Source organism: Anas acuta, chromosome 3 (genome assembly GCF_963932015.1).
Source record: "Anas acuta chromosome 3, bAnaAcu1.1, whole genome shotgun sequence".
Lineage (NCBI taxonomy): Eukaryota > Metazoa > Chordata > Aves > Anseriformes > Anatidae > Anas > Anas acuta.
Window position 1 is genome coordinate 71800547 of NC_088981.1, and position 20604 is coordinate 71821150.

Sequence of the window (20604 nt, forward strand, 5' to 3'; positions counted from 1 at the left end):
AATCCTTATCAAGGACAGTATATTCTGTCCCTTACTACTACATTTTAGTAGTAAAGTCAGTAGAATGAAACGTCAAGAATTAAAATGTCTGTCCTCCCTTTTATAGCCTGGAAGACGCATTTCCATTAAATCATGACATTGTCACTCAAGTCTCTAGATGGCATTAACAGTGTTCTCGGATAAACAGTCACCAGTCAGAAGACTGAGTACACTGTTTTTGTTCTTTTGTCAGAATAGGCTCTGTGGAGTCAATTCTAAAAAGGTCAATAAGGGGAGCTAATTAAACTTCACTCGTTGAGAATTTGCACCAGGATTGACATTTTCTATATACAGTCTATTAACATTTACAAGTTCTTATTTTTAGATTTCTGACTTATCTATAACTTTCAGGTGCACCCTTGACAGTTGAATTATCATTTTCAATCATTAAATCTAGAGGACGAGGATCTGATTACTTGACTACAGAATTTGGTTTGATCTCAAGTTCTGCTTTGTGAACAGAACTAGTAGTTACTGGTGTCTTTAAACTCAGCATTCCGTCCTTCTAGATCTTGCCATAGGGAAGGAGTAAGATTGCCTGCAGGATTTGCTTTTCAGAGCAGTCATTTCAGTACATGAAGATGGAGGAGTTCTCATGAATGGATCCTACTGTACGTATTTACAGGGGTTGAGGATGTGGAATACTTTTGCTTACGGACATAACGCGTTGTATTTTTGCTCTGTGTAACTTGTTGAGACCTTGTGGTCTTGCCTATGAGATAACAGGCTGTCTGAAATTTGGAGTTTCTGTCAAAGAAAGTGTGTTGGGGAGCCTGCTGAGGGTGTGCGGCAGGACAGTGCCTGGCCTGCTGACACAGCGAAGCTCCTCTACGTTTGCTTTTGAAGTGGAGCCTGTTTGAAGTGAGCACGTGTGTGAAGAACATATTTTGCTAAAATGTTGAAAAGTTATGATAGTAAGCATGAAATCTAGAAGGAAGTTTCACAGCATCACAGTGTGGCTGAGGTGGGCAGGGACGTCTGGAGGCCTTTGCCTAGCGCAGCCAAGAGTCCTGTTAGCAGGTTGCTGGTTTTATAGTGTTAGCGGCCTGTAATTAAAGTTGTACTTCAATACTTCTTAATATTGTGCTGGCTGAACTGAAAGCTTATGTCTCAGATTGGACAGAAGAGTTGGGCTAAGCCTCACTAAATATTAATGGCCTTTTTTCATCCCTGGCTATTGCAGGTTTATCTGAAAGGCTATCCACATTATAAACTACAGTATGTGTGCACTTGGTGGTTTGTTTGATTGAGTAATATTTGTGGTGGATCCATACTTTCATCTCTACATAGAGACCTCTTCTGAGGTTTGGCTATTAAGGAAAAGCTTAGATGGGCAGGAATGTGTATAGAGACCATTTTTCTGCATTGTATCTTGCCTCTGGGTTAGACTGTGTTACGTCTGGAGATTTTTGTATGATTTCTACTTTATTTTTTCCAATAGAGTAAGTGTTTTCAGTTTCCTGATTGCAAGCAGGGTTGCATGCCTCTGCTCAAAGTTGTGATGAGAAGGAAGACCTTTGTGATTATTTATTATTATTATTGGGGGGTGAGTAGCCAGAATAGAGGGGGATGGGGAAAAAAAAAAAGAAACAGATACTGCTTTTTTTTTTTTTTTCAGGGAGAACCCAATTTCTTTATTTTCTGCCTTTTCTTTACTTCAGATCGCTGACATTTCACCACAAAACACTAATCGTGTTTCATTTTAGAAACCTCAAGATCCGCTGTGGCTGACCTCGTGGGCAGAACGGAGACATTTGAGCACAAACACAGAGGCACCAAAAAGTTCTAGCATTCTACCCGACTGCTTCGTAGTCTGGTGAAGAGAGAAAACGAAATCTCTGAAATTTGTTTGGAATGGCATCTAACAATGCTAAAACAGTATTTGCCAACTGGCAAGAGCAAAGTTGATAGGTAAAGAAAAAATGTTGAAAACACTGCATTATAATTGTAGTGGTACCATTTTTTTAAAAAAAGAAGCTCTAATATATAATTCCAATGACATGCTTTTAAGATATCTGTACATTTTTCATTTACATTTTGACATTTAAATTTACATCATTTCATGATCCTGTAATTTTACAGCTCATCTTACATAGGCTTTTTTTTCAATGGCAAATGGAAATCACAGATGAAGTGCACTTAACTCGAGTAAGGAAGGAAAAATGTTTAGTGGGATGGGGAAAAAAAACTGTAGCATACAAACATATTCCTTGGCTGCAAACTTGTATGTGCAAATTAGGCTCACTTATGAGAACGACCTTTTCCTTTTTTTCTTGTGCTAACAAATCCCAAGGAAAGTGCATATGGTTCCTCCAAGTATTAAAATGTATCCCGCTTTTGGCATGGTAGGGAACGCATTTTGTTATACTCGAGAACTTGCCAGCACGCTACAGTAAAAATATAACTGGACTATTGGTTTTTTGGTGAAAGTTTAGCAAGTTTGCCAAAGTACTTTGGCTGTGATCCAAAGTTATGATCCAAAGTTAAGCTCCATCCTTCAAACGTAGGATAATATAGGAGGAGGAAAAGTAGTTCTTTATGCTGTGTCTCTGTCATGCTCTCTCTGTTATTTTTTATTAAATATCTAGTTTTATTTTCGTGAGGTATCTTGAAGGCATTTTCTGCTGAAACGTTTCTTACAATTTTATTTTAGAAGACAAATGCTTACATAGCTATATGTTAGAAGTAATAAAAGCACTGTTATATGCAGTGTAGTGGTAAGGAAACATAATTTGAATGCGTGGTTTTGTTTGAACCAAAGGCAACAGAAGAATAAATCAGGCTAGCATTGATTCTGAATTTAAAATCTTGAGCATGCAATTGTAAAGTTTTTTTTCCCTGGACTGAAATTGTTCAGAGAGCTTTTCATTCATGATACCAAACTCAAGCTGGCTGTTTAACTATACTGAGGATCTGCTTTCTCCTGATACTTACTCATATTTACTTACAGAAAAATTTGTAGTTGCAGGTTATAGGCAGAATGTAGTTTAGCATAATTGTGGTGGTTAATCAAGTTATGCCACATCAAGAAATGTATAAATACATGGTTTTTGTTTTTTTTTGTTTATTTGTCATCTCCCCCCCCACTGACACATGTCAACTAAGTGAGGTCAGGCTTAGTTGGAGTTGAGCTAAAGTAACAGCTGGAAAACTAGTGCGGTGAAAACCAGTGTTAACAGGTAGGTAGGGCCTTATTTTCTGCAAGTCAGCACTCTAATAATGTTAACAAAGCATAATCTGTGAAAAACCGTTCCATAGAAACTGTGAAATATGGGCTGAAAGTTTAAGAAAGATCCTGAAATCCGGGATTTGATTTTCATGTAACTCTTTCTACAGACGAGACGTAACACTGCCAGTTCCGTGCAAGAGTTGTGGCAGGTTTTCTGGAGCATTTGTAACCCCTATAAGATGAAATAATGGAATACTGGAAATAAATGTAGTCTTGCCATAGTTGTGTTCGCTGATTTTTATTTTTCTGCAATGTCAGTACACTTGCGTGGACAAGAAGCCTGGGAGTAGTCAACTTTTTTCAGTGAGTTATATCTTTACATGGATCTCTTTCACCATTGTAGTGTAAGAGCTTGCTTTTAATATAAGTAAAGAATATTGGAAGTACATTGAGAATAACTTCCAGAAGCATTTGGTATCTTTTGTTGGTAAGGTGTTGTTGGTTTGGGTAATGTCACGTGGCGTGTATGAAAGATGCATCTTGTGGCTCTTCCTGGCCAATTAGATTTTTTTTTTTCCTAAGATAAGAGTTCAGATATTTTTATCACAGTTGGATTGGAGTATTAAGCAGAAACATTCTTTCAGATCTTTAAAGAAGAAGAGGGTATTCTTCAAAATAAGCTGCTCTTCCTTATAGCAATTTGAGTCCACATTTTTTATGTAAGACAAATTCTATCACTTGCTGAAGATAAGCTGCTGCTGAAAATCCCAATTCTGTTCTGCATTGATGTCAATGGGAACTTTGTGTTGTTTAGAGCTACATAGCAAAATGTGTGTCAGGTTTTAAGAAAATTCCAGGTATGATTAGGTAAACTACATATTTTCTTTTTATAAATCATGTAAAAATGTCAGTTATCTTCCTGCAAATCACAGCCAGAAATGTCTCTCTCCATTCTCTCTCCACCTTTTGTCTCAGCAAAGGTTTAAGATCAGGGCCGTGTCCCATTGTCAGAGCCTAGCCTTTCTTTTTTATTTGCTTTGGTATCTCTTGGAGGCAGGATCAAATCAGCGACTTCAAATTTCCTTCTCTGTGACTTGTAATTACAGGGTAATTTTGCTTCTGGCAGCTTCACCTTTAGCTCTGTAGAGCTAAAGTTTTCCCTAGGTGACGGACCTTGGAAAAATCTTGATTTTCAGGTTGCCCGAAGAAGATTCTTCTATTTCACCTTTCCTCTTAGGATATTTGTCTTGAAAGTTTTTCCAAGGCTGCCTGACTCTGTGGTGAATAGGTTTTCCTTGTACTGCAGGCACCTGAAGTGGTAAATAGGCTTCTTTAAAGCGAAGTGACAAGTCTGGCATGTCATTCATTTTTTCATTTTTCTTTTCATTCTTGATTCTACTCCAAGAATAATTATTTAGTGAGGTGCCCTCCTTTTTGGCAGTTGTGGAGTGGCTCTTTTTCCACTCTGTTAGCAGTGCTGCTTTCTGCATGTTTGCCATGCAGTCGAGGTCACTCCAGCGGAGAGAAATGAGGTTCCTGCTTCACATTCCTGTCTTGTTCCTTCTTGCCAGCTTTTCTCTCATGGACTCCAGTAATTCCTCCAGACTCTGGCACCAGGCAGTCCAGGAAAAATTGAGGTGCTCAGTCCCACTGATGCCTTTCCTGAATAACTACAGAACTTCAGTACAGAAGCTCCGTCTCTTCTTTATTTGTGTTGGTACACTGCTTTGAAATTGTGGTCCATCTTCTCATGTCATGTCTTATGTAAATAAAACAACCAGTGTGAAGGCTGGGTTGTCTTGTCTCTTCCATGAGAAGCCTAGAATCCTTTTGAATGACACAAACCACATTTTTGCCCTTCACTCCCTTTGCTGCTCCAAATTTGATGTTTTTGTACACTCAGCAAACTGAAGGTTTAAGCCCTTCACAAAATGATTGTTCTGGTTTGCTACCCCATTTAAAAGTGCTTTGTGAAATTGCTTGTGAAATTGAAATCTTATTAATTTGGAGTGCTCTGCAGCTTTAGTTGCATTTTCGTATTCTACTTTTAAATGCATTTTTTCCTCTGCAAGAAGAGATGGCACTTAGAACCACAGACTGGTTGGGGTTGGAAGGGGCCTTAAAGCCCATCCAGTCCCAACCCCCCTGCCATGGGCAGGGACACCTCCCCCCAGCCCAGGCTGCCCAAAGCCCCATCCAGCCTGGCCTTGAGCACCTCCAGGGATGGGGCATCCACAGCTTCTCTGGGCAGCCTGTGCCAGGGCCTCACCGCGTGAAGAATTTCTTCCAAATGTCTAATCTAAATCTATCCTCTTTTAATTTAAAGCCATTCTCCCTTGTCCTATCACTGCACTCCCTGACAGAGTCCCTCCCCAGCTTTCCTGTAGGCCTCTACAATTAACAAATAAAAATTCTTTTAAGTAAATAGCATGTCCTCTATTTTAATCTGTACCCATTGCTTCATGTCCTTTCACTTCTCACAGCTACGAGCTTGTCTTTTTTATTCCTTCCCACCACTTAGGCACATTGATTTTCCCCTAAGCCTTCTTGAAGCTAAGCAACCCCAGCTCTCTGTGCCAAACGTATTCACACCTTTAGTAGTTCTATACTTTTTAAAATTGTGTTATTGGTTGTTCTATGAATTCAAGGGGTTGGAGTTCTGTAGGGATTTTTGTTGACTCTCAAGCTTATTAGTGATAACTGCTGGTAGCAGATTACATGAGAGTGGATCTGGAAATTTTAATTCAGAGTAAAGACAAGACAACTCTTTAGGTACTGCATTTGTCCTTGAGATGCTACTGCTTAATAAAACAAAACAAAAACCATTAGACCTCACAAATTCTATTTACTTACTTAACTGTTTTATGGGAATTTCCCATGCAAATGCTGATTGAAATTTCTGATTAGTTTCAGTGGGAGTTAGATCAAAGGTTTTTTTGTTTTGTTTTGTTTTGTTTTTAGTATGTTGATAAAGTAATTTGTAATCTGGTTACAGTACAGGTAATATCCATTCTTATCCATTTCAGACCAAAATAAGTTGGGCTCCTGAAATGGTCAGTAAACCTAATGGGGTTCTGCATCTGCCTTTCTTCCTTTTTTCCTTTTATTTATTTATATATTTTTTTTTGAGTTATGGCATGAGCCATACTACCCAGCTAAAACACAGGAGGAATGCAATGGCAAGGATCTGTTAGCATGCAGTGCTGGTAGCTCCTGCTTCAGACTTCTCCAGAGAGAGGTACCAAATCAAATGCAATGCCAAATTGAATTCTCTCGATAGTTGCAGCCATCTATAAAACAAGAACACTTGTGTGTTGCGTACCAGAGCTACAACTGAAAGATTAAAATGTAAAGATTTTTTTTTTATTTCACATATACAAAATCATCTGCAAGAGTAACCTCCTATTGTGACATAATGAAGGTGAGTTTACAGTTTGCTGTGTTTTCTCTGAACAATTCCAAGTGTAATAAAAACAAGAACATAATTCTAAAGCACACTTTAATACCAGTGGGTGTAAATACCGTCACACTGTTATTTCCTGTTCAAATTCATTATTTTAATCCCTGTCAGATTCATATTTGTGGTAGTAATGTACCCTGCATGGCAAGTGCTGAGAAAACATTTATAAAAAGCATTGCCAAAGAAGTCTGACTGTATAGACTACAGTGACTTTACTGTTGCGGATCTTCCTGTGTTTATGGAAAAAAGAGCACTAGTTAAGCATGTCTGACTTGTAGATTTTGTTGCTCAAATACCCAAGCTACTTAATAACTCTAATGCATTAGATAGAGCAGTACAGCACTTCTATTGATATGCTGGCAAAGAAGCAAACATGACCGGTCTTTACCATCTGTTTATAATGCTATATAAAGAAGACCTTACTGGTTGCCACGGAAACCAGCATTTCCAAAACCACAAGTGTTTGCTTAAATTCTCAAGCCTTCTAAAGTCTTGTCTTTTTCTGAAGGAGAAAGAATAGAAAATCTCTCCAAAGTTTTCCAGTGTTTTTTTTTTTTCCCTAACATTTCCTTCACTGTAAAATGCTTTCAGCATTTTTGCACTGTATCTTGTTTCATTACTTCATAAATGTAAAGCATGCGTTTGTAACTTAATGAGCTTATTTGATGCTTTGCTATGATCCAGGAAAAGGAGGCAGATATTTGTTGTGCTTATCTCTGTAAAAGGAGGTTTTCCTATTCAGGCAAACTAGCCTGATTGTGTTGTGGACACACTGGAGTGAAACCTATGGCATTTGGGTTGAGGCAAATTGAAAAAAATTCTGAACTAGGTTAAAGACAACAGCAACAACAAAAACAGGTTAATCAGTTATCACAATCATCCACCTGGGTCTCACTGACAAGTGACCCTCTGGTATCAGGAACCTAGAGAAATACGTAAAATTAAGATAATACTGGTAAGAGGTATGGTCTAGGCTTGTCTGTATTCTCCACTGTTGGCTTAAAATTGATTTTTAGTTAAAATTAAGCCATTGAGAAGCCCTTGATGTGTGTTATTTGGAAATAATACACATTTGTTATAGTATCTATGTGTTTATGGAAAAAAGTATTTATATTATAAAGAGTATTTATATTTACTCTAATTTCTGTGTGTGCGTATTGCTGCCTTGCATTGTCGTAATTCTCCACAGTGTTTTAAGTCATTTGTGCTGCTGTTTTTGTCATACACCCACCCACCCAGTTCATGAAAGGCTTCTGCTGTGTATGACCATTTAACTTCAGTAGGTTGTGACAAATGTGAACTCCTTAGAATTTGTACTGCAGTTGGGTTATTGGTGCTGGTTGGTTTTCAATCACTTAAAACAACTTTTTTTTTTCTCTTTCTGTTTAAAAGGAAGATCTGTATTTACAGGAATCTTGCTGTGGTTGGATTAAGCTACTTGGATTAGGTAAAAAAAAAAAACGCGTTGAAGCAGAGAACTTGAGCCTCACGTAAAGAGCTGTCAGTGTTTGTAGGGAATACCTATTTGCAACCACCTGAATAATGCTGAAGATGAGTTAAGCTGTTATTTAGAAACACTGTTGAGCACAAAAGGTTAATAGAGCTTTTTGAATCATTCTGTAATGACAAGGCATATCCTAACATTTTTGCCTTTTTATATTTCAATACATTTGCAAAACATACTGTAAGCATTTTCATCATGAGGTAATGGCCAGGAGTTGACCTATTTCATTGTCGCATTTCCCTAGTAGAGTTTATTTAATGCAAAATACACTTTTCTGACAGGCTTTACAATTACAATATTGCTGAAATGACACTGGACCTGTAGAGGTGTCTGAATTCATTAGCCTTGTGAAGCTAATCACATCTCTGTCACTCACAGGACTCTTCCAAAATATTTGTCATTCCTTTCACTGAGCAGAATATTCTTGCATCTGCGAGGCTCTTTTCAAAGAGGTAGCCTTGTGCTTGTGTAGACCTGTTGATATTGGTTGACGGCGGCGTGCTAGACCTCCCACAAAGTTTAAATAAAGTAAATATTGATGGAGAAATCAGACACACAAAAATTAGGCTTCTGTCTAAGTATTTGTGGTTAGAAAAATAAGGGCGCCAGATCTGCAAGCTACTGCTGGTCAGAGTAATTGCGCTCAGACACTGACTGCATTTGTAGGTATTAGCTTGCCTGTTAGCCACGTCACATTCCAAGATCAAGTCAAACACCAACTAGGAAAAGCAGCAGAGATTGGCAGTAGGTTTAAAAATATGTATTCTTCTGTGCTGTCTGCAGTGTCATCCTTCAGTGTCATCCTTCTGCCCTGCCTCTAATATCTGATGTGGTAAGGATACTATTATCAAAGAGCTGAATAAAGCTCTTCTCTGAATAAACCATGGCTTTGAGATAAAGTATGATTATAGCTGTCTATTCATTTTAAAGTGTTTTTTTTTTTTTTTTTTTTTTTTTTCAGTGTCTTTCATGGAACTGTTCCAGTTAGAAAAGACCTCTAAGATCCCTCTAAGGTCATCCAGTCCAACCTTTAACCCAGTATTAAAGTCCACCTCTAAGATGATTGTAAAGTACAGTAAGGTCTCCCCTGAACCTCCTCTTCCCCAAGCAAAACAACCCCAGCTCCCTCAGCTGTTCCTCGTAAGACTTGTTCTATAGGAGGCTGTTTACGGACCTTAAATGACCATGCAACCTAAAGCCAGCTCTGTTGAAACTTCAGTTAATTTGTTGTCGAGTGTTTTCACTCATGTAAAATAAATAAACAACAAGCTGGTTGTCCTGTTCTTACCCAGGGAACCTCTTTCCTCCTGCTTCTCAGCTGCTCATAAATTTTGCAGAAAAGTGGAAGTCCAGAGCAGTTTTTTTTTTTTTTTGTCCCTTTTTAAAAAATTAATTAACAACTCCTCCCATTGATCGTACGGGATAATCTATTGTAAAAATATCTCAAAAATTAAAAAAGGTATGCAAGTATATATGATTCGTATAACCACCGCCTTTGGGAAGCCTGGTTAGTGTAGTTGCAGGGGATGGTAGGCTGATCCTGGTGTCTAAGTGAGGTTCTTCAGGCTCCAGGGAGAAAATTTTTTTTAAGATTTCAAAGGCTGTATCAGGTTCTAGGAGCCACAAGTAGTGAAGTGCAGTGCACTGCCAAGTAGCCAGGGCTAAGTATCTGTATTTGCTTTGCGCTTGCCCCCAAACCTGTAGTTTTTTTTAAACTTGATCTTTATGGTGGTAGTTGATTTTTGTGAGGTCTTACGCAATCTGAATCTCCACAAATTTATTCAGTCTTCTGATTCTCTTGGTATGGTATTTGGGATATATATCAAAGCTAGGAGAAAGAACTATATGCAGCAACTCCAGAAAGGGATTGGTCTCCTGATCTTGAAGGGTACTCTGATTTTTTTCTAGAAGTCCTTCATAATTAGTATCTCAAGATTTTCTCTTGAGATGAATTAGTTCAGGAAAGATGCGATTCACCCCAAGTTCCGTGCTTTTTCCTACTAGCTGTTTCCTACTCCCAAGGAGTCTCTCAGGTCAGGAGGGACTTTGGGAGCTTTTCTCCAGGCCACGCCGGCCCAGGGCCGCACTGTTCCTCACAGGGCCCCAGCCCCTGCCTGGCTTGCCCTGTGCTGAATTCATCCCAGCTTGTCACTGTTTCTCCTGTACAGGCTGCAGAATTACAGGCATGGCCTAATGAGGGCTGAACAAAGGCGAATAATCGCCTCCCTTCACCTGGTGCCTACGTTTCTGTTGGTGCAGCCCTGGGCACGCTGCTGGCTCATGACGGTCTGCTGGGACCTTCTCAGCAGAGCTGCCTCGCCTTCAGTCAGCAATGCACGGGGCTGGAGTCCGTCCCAGCTGCAGGGCTGCAGTCATCCTTGTTAAATTTAAGAAGGGTACTTAGGTCTGTAAGGTTCTTAACATCTAGATTTTGAATTCAGGTTCATGCATACTTCTGCAACCTTCTCCCTTCTGCATTTGGTTTGTGAAGAACCTCAATATTTTTAAAACACAGCGTGTCTGGATTTTGGGGTAGATCCTAACATCTGAGACACTTTAATACCTAAATTTCCTAAAAGTCATACCTTAAATATATACTGAGTGATCTTTAGTCTCTTTCCATATATATAGAAATGCCTGATACCTGAAGAGATGTTCAGTTGTCCAAGCCCAGGAGCAAGCTTCTGAAGCTCGTGTGTCTTCATCTGCAGCCTCCAGTGGGTCAGCTGTGCTCAAAGCAAGTAGTATGAGAAGGCTGATCCCCTTCTAGCCTTAGATGTTGCAATAAATGAGTATTTTTAATGTCTGAAGATCGTTGTACAGAGGGGTGTTTAATCCATACGTGAAACTTCAGTAGCTGGTGACAATAAGTCACGATAGACTGCTGTTAACATACACGGAGTATATAATGTTCTGAATAATGTATGCATGTTTGTGTGTGATCTTATGGTCATAGTGAATCATATGACTCAGATAAGTGCATCTATAACACAGCGGTTTAACATCTGTTTAAAAAAATGAGTATGTCAAGAGAGTTTTCTCTTATTTACTCCTGACAAGTCATTAATAAAGCAAATTGGATAAAAGCCCTGAGGCCAGTAGAACTCGTGCATTTCTAATAAAGCAGCCAGCAGTCTCACCAAACAGCTCTGTGGCTTACCTCTAGCACTAGATACAGCATCAGCAGTTATAATTAATTTTGAAAAAATGTTTTTTTTCAAATCTGTTTGCACCTGTAACCATGAGTACATCCCCATAACCTTTCCACGTTGAACAAAATAGGTGTTACTTTCCTTAGATGCTACAGATTTAAAACTGTGTTTATATTGTCACACCTGGGATTGTCAGGTAGGATTGAGATGTTTCTTTTTCAGAGCAGTATTTATTTCAGCCTAAAACTACCCTGTGTTTTCAAAAGCATTATCCTAGGCTTATAAATCAACAGCATAGTTTATTTTGGTTGCGTTACAGACTTTTCCCAGGTGCTTTTTATTAGGACTGCATGAACAGGTGATGCTTTTTTCAACAGAAGAATTTTGCTTTTGTTCAACATTGGGAGTGGGGGAGGCTCAGCACCTGCTATCTTTCCCTCTTTTTCACTACACAGAGCTCGTGTGTGACCCAAACCAAAATGATTGATTCTGTCAGTGGGACACTACCAAGAAAATGTCTGGAGAGGAAGGGCAAGGGGAGAGCACAGCACTTTGCTCATTTCAGCCTCTAGCCAAGCTGGCCAGTGGTTGGAGTACCTGGGCGATGGGAGAGGGACATCCTGGTGGGGACAGCTGACAGCAGAGCTACAAACCAAGCGTCCTGTGCCTTTGTTGGTAACGGGCAGAAATTTGGGAAACAGGAAAAACACGTGACTAAGCATTTAACCACCTTCCTTTTGACCCCCCATAAAATTCCCTATGTCTATTTTGATTGATTTTTTTGTTTGTTTTAATAGCCTAGTGGTTAAATTGGAGCCAGCTCTACTTCACATAGATAAGCTTTCTTCTGCTACACCCACCTTCACAGTCAGTTGACTTTGTGGTTGCCTGTGTTGCTGGGTTTTTCGCTTCCCATATTTCACCTATGTCCATCTCTTCTTTACAGTAATTGTTGTATTTGCCATGTTTCTTCTCTATTGCTTGAATCCTGACTTTAATGAAAAAATAAGAACATAAGCTGTTCTTACTAGAACTGCTATTAGTGCAAAAAAATTTAAATCCTCACAGTATTTGATTGATTGCTCAAAAATAGGAACGGTGCATGCAATAAACGCTCTATTTGTTTATTTATTGATAGAAGTGTGAATTATTACTGGAGTTAAACCTAACAATTATTTGAGGCTGATATTTTAATGGCAAAGTCTACTGAAATGGCTGCACATGTGGAAAAATACACAAAGCATTAAGTGAAATGCTCATGTTTGCTTGATTTATGCTCTGCAGCAGACGGACCCTGGTAGTAGGAGGTGTAATTTGCAGCACATTAGCTATTAGCCAGTGTCATTGCTTGAGTGGGTGGTGTGAGCCTCTTGTGTCTGCACAGTGGCACACTGCGCATGTTTCGGGGCTAGGCTCTTCTCCCCTGTGCTGTGAGATTAATTTTTTGGGAGCGGTGTTCTGTATTTAAAACTGTGAATCTGTCAGTTTTCAGATGGGTTATTCTGTCACACAGGTACCATCTAGAGTAAATGCTTCCCCCTCTCTTCCCCCTGAAATTCTTCATGTTTAGCAAAACCAGGTAGTCACAGTGTTGGACTTACCTGCCTTTTTTTGGCATCTGGTCCCCTGAGGATGAAGTATGGTATTTGCGAGGTACCCAGCCTGTAAGAAAATTACCCTCATGTTTCTTCGAGGGTACCCTGTGCATGTACTTGCGGTGATCAGCAGAGGTTTTCCAGGAGAGTCTCAGCTTGATGCATCTTTTTTTTTGTGTGCACAATTTCACTCGGGTTGCTTTTAGTTCACTTTTTTTCCCTAGAGGCACCTGTCTCCTGCCACATACCCATCAAGACTAATTGCACCATCTGGAAGACTTTTGCGTAGCTGCTACTTGTGCAGAACATCTCTTGGGAGCTTAATTCTGAATGTGAATGTGACCCCTGGAGCCATGTCAAGTAGCTGCAGTAGTTTCCAGCCTCTAAAGGATGATCACCGTAGGCTTTATTTGTTTCAAGTCTAACGTGGTTTGCTTTAGCAGGGGTATGTTACATGGCAGGAACACAACTTCAGTCCCGTTTTGAAGGGAATTAGACTTTGAATATGGGTTTGGATATATATCCAAACCATATAGGTTTGGATACAGGCTATATGACTAGGTGTAGAAATGACAGATGCATTGCACCTTATTACTTTTTACCATTTACTTTTTCTGTTCTGTTCTTCCCCACCACATCTGCACTTCTCGTTAGTGATGTCCTGCTAATAACGAGAGGTATCCTGACAAACGGGGCTGCAGCTCTGAAACAACTGGGTTCCTTATTGCTATGAATCTCTTCACGTGTTTTCAGCACAGGTCACTTTCTGCTCTTCCTTACCGAGGCTTGGTTCGGGTGAAAGCACTGCAGTGCTTCGTTTCCACCAGTGGCTACTTGGGCAGTGGCTTATTTAAAGGTCAGCACTTAAAAATCTTGCGGGGGACAGCTTTCTTCCCTACTTTCTGTAATAACACGTCTGTTGGAAAACTGTAGAGCACTGAGCATGAATAAATGAAGCATTCCGGCTTTATAAAAGTATCAGCATAATTTGTTTTATATATATACACGTATATATTTTAAAAGTGCCACTCACTTCTCATGCAATCCTGCACTTAGTAAGTAAAGCACTCCAGTTTTACCAGGGAATGTATGTAGGCTTTTTCTTTTTCCTAAAGCCATTTTTCTTTGGAAAATGATAGAATTGTAAAAAAAAATAATAAAAAATAAATAAATTGAGGAAATACGAGGACTCTATTTGTATTCAGTTGCATCATCTGTGTAACTTGTTTGCCTGTGAGTAATGTGGTCAGCTGGAGTTCAGGCCGGAGAAGTACTTACACCACCACAAACTATCCTGAATTCTGACTACAGGATATACATGTGTATACGTTACATTATGTATATTTTCTATTTTTTTCTTTTCTTGCATAGTTTAATGTTTGTTGTGGCTCCAATTTTGGAAATGTGCAGAATTTTACATGCTTGACTGTCTTGGGTGTGTTCTGTTAACTATCTATTGGAATATGGTAAGAAAAGCGATTCGTCCATGTGCTTGGCAAGAGTTAAGGTATGTAAGGTGTGAATTCCCGGGATGCTAAAGGCAAGCAGCTTTCCCCATGTCAAAACCCCTCTCTGCACGGACCCGGTGAGGAGGGCAGAGCTGCACACTGCAGCACCGTGCTGCCTGTTCTTAGGAGCTGCGCTGAGCCGCGTGAGCTCTCCTGGCTTTGAATGGTTGGGAAGCTCTGCGTGAGCGGTGTACAAAACGAAATCATTGTCTGCTCCGGGAAGTTGTACAGCATCTGCCTTTCACCAGCTGTTCTGCTGCTGCATTCAGTTTTTTTTTTAAGGATCTTTGGGGAGGTTAGGACCGGAGCCGATGACTTTGCGACGTGGCTGCTCCTCGGGGGGTGTTGTGGAGTCTCTCATGCTAAACACTAAAGCCTGCGCTGAATTTTGTCTGGCACTGAACTATTGATTACCCGTGTTCTCCCAGTTTTCTGAAACATTATGATTAGTTTATTTCATGATAGCAAGCAAGGCAGTGGGTTAATTGCTATTTTCATTTCACTGCTCTGTTAAGAGGCTAATATGTAATTTATTGCAGATTAAGACCGGTGGCTAGTGCATGCTTCTGGCTAAGTTTCAGCTTTGCCCATAAATGTTTGCTGTCCGGTTGGTTCTTAAGACTTAGTTGAACCAAACTCTGTCTATCTTAAGCCATAAACACCTGCTTTCTCTGTTGGAAATGTGGTCGAAGTCGACGCCTTCCCTCACACCATCCTGGAGGCACGGAGCTGGCCGGGCTCCTTCAGCCAGCTGTAAGGTGTGGGCAGGTTAGAAGGGCACAGAACGAAAAGCCATGCCCTGGCTTGACTAGCTAGACCCCACCAGGGCTAGAAATGTTGTGGGTTGTGGTAGGAAGGCATACGGTCCTCCTCTTTCATTGATCATTTCATTGATCATCCTTTGTAGGATGTGGTTGCATGGAGAATGCATTCATGAGCCCGATGCTTCTCCAAGGGAGCGGTGCTGGTCTGGAGCTAAGACAACGCCAAGCTGTGCAGCACTGCCCAGCACGGGTGGACCCTCTTGTTCTCCTCTGAGAGCTTCTGCAGGCACCTGGGTTGCTTTGGTCCATTCCTCATCACTGTGGGAGAAGTTGTGAAGGCTCAACAGAAGAACTCGAGCGGTTATTTGTACTAGTATTTAAATAATATTTAAATTATGACTTTAAGAAATGTTTTTATGTCTGCTTAAATGAAATAGAAGATATACCACTTCATGATGCAAGAATAAACATAATGGAAAAAAAAAAAACAAAAAACAAAAAACAAATGAAACTGTAGGTTGCATCCACTGTTTTTCCATGTTACTCAAATGTACTTCCAAGGTAGACCGCCGATCCTTTCAGGTAGTTGACTTAAAGACAGGCTTGTTTTGATCTCTTTTGGTGATTAGGGTTAAAATTATATACTGGAACAAAATGGGTTGAAGTGCTTCGTAATCTGTGATGTAGTTCTCATTTGCTTAGCAAATATTTAAATATTGGAGGTAAGAGCTTTTATTAAATCTGCAAACTCATTTCTAATAGCATCTGGAATATATTATCCTCTCTTGTAGCTATTTAGCCTTATTGATGATCGTAGGAAGTAGAAAGCAACTTTGACAAGGACAGGAAGAATACAATTTGAGACACTGCTGTCAAAAGGAAAGCAAAGCTTACTTTAAAATAAACTAACTTCTTGAGCTGGTGCATCTGAGTGGTCACTTAGAATCGCTTTCGGCAGATGTTTTTGTGGGCAGAGAGAACAGGCTTCCTTCTGACCCCAAATCTGAAGGTGCATCATTTGAAACAGCTCCTTTGTTTAAAACAGCCTCTCTCTGGTTCATTTATCTTTTGCAATTTTAGCTTTTATTTCACTGTTTTCATCAGTTTCTGCAAAGTCTATTCCTGAAGTACTTAGACATGTTGTATGTATTGTGTCGTCTGGTCATAACCACTCTGATCTAAACACTTTTATTTCAACAGGTTATAGACTTTGGTTGTACTTTTCCAATTTTCCCTTTCTTCTCTTGAAGTGTGAGACTTCTTTTGGTTTTCCTGTACTTCAAAAAACAAACTGAAGGCTCTTATGTTTCTGATACAATATATCATTGAATTATTTTGAAATGCTCCTTTCATGACATGACATGAAATGCAGGACATACGCTGCTGCTTGGAAATAAACAAGATTTAATCCTGATTGCTTACGTTGCTCTTCAATATTAGTATTCCATTGTAAGTTATAGGTGAAGGATGACAAAAGATCATGATTAATAATTGCAGTGTATTTTCATGCAAATGTGAAGCTTATAGACTTGATGAAATTGATAGCAGCCGGAGGTCTGAGTCTTTCTTTTCCACTTCGGTATAACCAGTGAAAATAGATTGTAAAAAATGTGCTTTTTTTTCTTTCCCTTTTTTGCAGGGGTTTTGTGTATGACAGCCGAAACAACTTACAGATGCGAGGTTTGGTCGTATTGCTCATTTCCAAAGCTGCTGGACCCAGCACAGCAGAACTCTCTTTCCAGCACAACATGGTCAGTGGGATTTATTCCAGGTAAGCAGTAAATTTCCTTAGCAAGATACACAAAGATGCATTCGATAGGCAACATCATGGTGACACCAGAGCATCTCAGTGGCCTGCTCAGTTGTTAAGGAAAATCAGTACTTAGCTGATTACAAATCTTTGTTCCTTTGGGTTATTATAAACTTGAGTGGTTTTGTTTTGAGTTACTCAGGAGTTATTTATGTATACCTACATACTGGAATTTTCAGAGTCAGATTGCCAGTCTTGTGGACTACCAGTTTGTTTCCCTGAGAAAATAATTTTCACTATCACCACTTTGAAGGATATTTTCCCCCAAAAGGGCAGTGTAGAATAAAATTTTTTACCTACCGCATGTCACAGCTGAATTACTGAGCCTGCCATTAAGGTTCCTCAGGCTCTTGCTGAGATAATCTAGTTTCATCAAGTTCCTAAATATCTTTTATGTATTTAAAGTCAATTACTTAATCCTAGTAACAACAGTAATCAGAAATAGTGGTTGCTCTCATTTGTGTGTTTGACAGTTGTCTCCTCCACTGAAAAATAAGTGAATTTAATGAGTTCTGGTTGAAAAATTGCATAATTTCAATTTATGAAGGCCTTGTGACAAATTGTGCATGCTGCTAGGTTGAGGGAACAGGCTGTCACACTTCCAGTTAACCGTGTTTCTGACCACTGTAGTGTGTTAAATGAGGATGCACAAACTTAGTGACACGTTTGTAGCCTGATTTGTTTTAGAAATGCAGGGATAGCATCTTAAAATTGACAAGACCAAAACAAATAAAGGCCTTAAAAATATGTGTGTAGTATCGTAAAACAACAGAATAGAGAAGGAAAATATATATGAATATAAAGGACAGAAATGACAATAAGCAAGAAAAAAAAGACAAAGATATAAGAGGCTCGTTAAGGAGGGGCTGTGTTGTCCCCTTAGCCATTTAATTCCATTCTTGTTTGGTTTTGTCCTTAATGTCCCCTCAGGGTTGTAACATTTTCATATTTATATGCAAATGATGCTGTAAGAGAGCATAATTCTAGTTAGTTAATTATGGTACAGGAGGTATTTTAGTTGATTTTGTAAATGATTAAAAAAGTTTACCTTAAGTATGTCTCATAAAAGGAGAGAAAAAGCATTATGTTTTGATAACCAAGTTTCTGAGTATGATGATTCTCACCGTGGAGGTAACTTGTGAGCGGTTAAAGCTGCCACTGGGAAGGTGACTGGTGGAAGTGTTCATTAAGGAGCAAATAAGACCTTGAATTAATAATGAGCCAGTTGGTGTAAATGGACATCACTGGAGCTGTGCCAGTCCAACCAGCTGAAAATCTAGCCTAATAATCTAAGTTTGAGCAAGTCAATAGCCATTATAATATCTAGTTTAGAGTTACCAAGGTACTCCAGAAACGAAGCGGTTCTGAATATGACCACACAGGTTCACTTAAGGTTCATTACTGTCTGTGAAAGTGATGACTGCGGAGTCATTAATTTAAATGAATTTTCAATGGCACTTTAGATCTGTAGCGTGATGTAAATATGAGCAAATTGATGCATGCTAGCAAAGTGCCAGCGCTTTGTTTCATTTCGTGCCGTGGTGAGCCAGGTCTTGCCTTCTGCTGAAGTCACCGTGGGCCTTGCTTTTGACTTGGAACTCTTCTCTTTTTATAATGAGCTTGTGACTGGGTACTTCTCCAAATGCACTCTTAAATATCTGTCTTGTTTCTGATTATAATTTCTCTCTGGTTTTAGCTTTTCTTTTCTTCTTTTTTTTTCCTAGCTTTAGCTAAGAGAACCTACAGCTTGTAAAACAATGATCTTAAAGGGCCTTTGCAGTTGTTTTATATATTACAAATAATGTTTTACAAACTGCTTGCTCCTGAATAAGAACCAAAGGACTTTCTTTTCCCTTGGTATGTTCTTATTTCCTATCGTGGTTCCAGTCTAATTACGCATGATGCATGTATTAAACCTGTATAGCAAAGTCTACCCCTCAGTGATACACGGTGAAGAAATGTGCTTAATTCTTCATTGTTTATGCACTTCTCCAGCATCAGGAGTAGTTTTTGGAAATATACTCTTACAGATTTTCAGCAGCTGTAAACTATACAGCTCTTTTTTTTTGTTGCCGTGCCATATAATTACTTCATCTTTAAATATAATATTTTGCTGGAAATATTATTTCTGGCGCTGTAACGAGCATCTTCATTGCCTGATACTTATGTGCTGTGAACGTTATATTGTGGACTATTAGCTGGGATATGGCTCACTTGATTTTAGAGTACTTAGTAGTGATTAATTAATTGCATTCCTGAAACCTGAGCATGGACTAAGTTGTTCCAGTATTTGCCGGTGATTGCACCAGCCCAGTCTTTCTTTTCCCTCTGTTTGTGTTGGAATGGGCTCTTGTTCTCTCCTGAAATCTTCCATCCCATGGTGGACAGCCAGGTTACATCAATCCGTTATGGCTGGTACTACACTAAATGTACGGCCTGTGAACAGCAAGATGCAGTAGTACCACAGTTATTTAACACAGAAAACCACACACACACAAAAGGACTTCTTATCTTGGGATGAGACATTCTGCATAATCTTTTTTCCCTATTTGATATCTTAAATCACAAGATAAATGAGTGATGCAATAGCCATAATTAAAATATAAGGAAATGACTTGGGAATAACCAAAATTTTCTTTATCCTATTCTCCCAAACTCTAAATGTGTCAATTTACAGGACAATTGACCTAAATCTATAAAAATAGATTAGCTGGCTGCATAGCTGGCACCTGTTTTTTCTTACCGGTACACAATGGAACAAAACTGATGCCTGCGACCAGAGAGCAATCTTTTTCTAGAATAACGAGGATTGCAATTTGGGTAGTCGCAGGCGCAGAGCTGCTATAGTGATGTGATGCTGCCCATGGCCAGCACTGCCTCCAGGTTTGCTTGGCACTTCCCAGCTTGCAGATGTGGTCTGCCCACATTAAGCTGGGGGGGAATTGCGGTTCATTTTGCAGAAGGATATCATAGTAACTGCTGGTTACCTTATGAATCACGCTGAAGATAAGGAGGGAAGCGTTATAGATGTCTGCTTGGCTCGCTTTCCTCGGTACTGCCACCTCGCTGTCAGGATGCCAGCAGCCTGATTTTATTCCTATTGGCGGGGAAAGGAACACGACATTACTTCCAGCTCTGCACCAGTGCTCCCAAAAGAGGATGCAAAAGGGAAGTAGCATCATGATAAACAGCCCTATTTCAGCTGCTGGACAGATTTCCTGAAACCCAAACTTTCTGCTGGTCTCTTACCGTTTAGGTGAGTATTTCCTTGGTTACAGAGCCATGGCAAATGCAGTGAAGCTGTGCTCACTGCAGGGCATGCAAGCAGTGTCATGTAAGGGTCGGGGTCGTTGCCTGAACTCAAAGTGTATTTTATCATGCTAATAGTATCAGAGAACACCTCAGACGTAATGTTGGAGCCTAGAGCTGAAAAAGAGCTTTGAGACCCATTTCCGAACTTGTGATTCTGCTAGAGCTGAACATTGCTCTCTGTTGCCTTCTTTCAGAGCAAATCTTACTTGGATGGTCAAGGATGCAGCTTGCTGGGCTTCTGCTGTGCTGCTGGAGGTTTTTAATTAACCAGGATCATACGGTTTCTGAACA

At 39.6% G+C, this 20604-nt stretch overlaps 1 protein-coding gene across 2 annotated transcripts in view; it reads left to right on the plus strand.

The window, feature by feature from the left end:
- BEND3 (BEN domain containing 3) overlaps positions 1-20604 on the plus strand; it is a 130007-nt gene that overhangs the window by 26182 nt on the left and 83221 nt on the right. For both annotated transcript variants that reach the window (XM_068677786.1, XM_068677785.1), the window contains exon 2: positions 16831-16962. In XM_068677786.1, coding sequence (XP_068533887.1) covers positions 16831-16962 — 132 coding nt within the window. The remainder of the gene's footprint in view (positions 1-16830; positions 16963-20604) is intronic.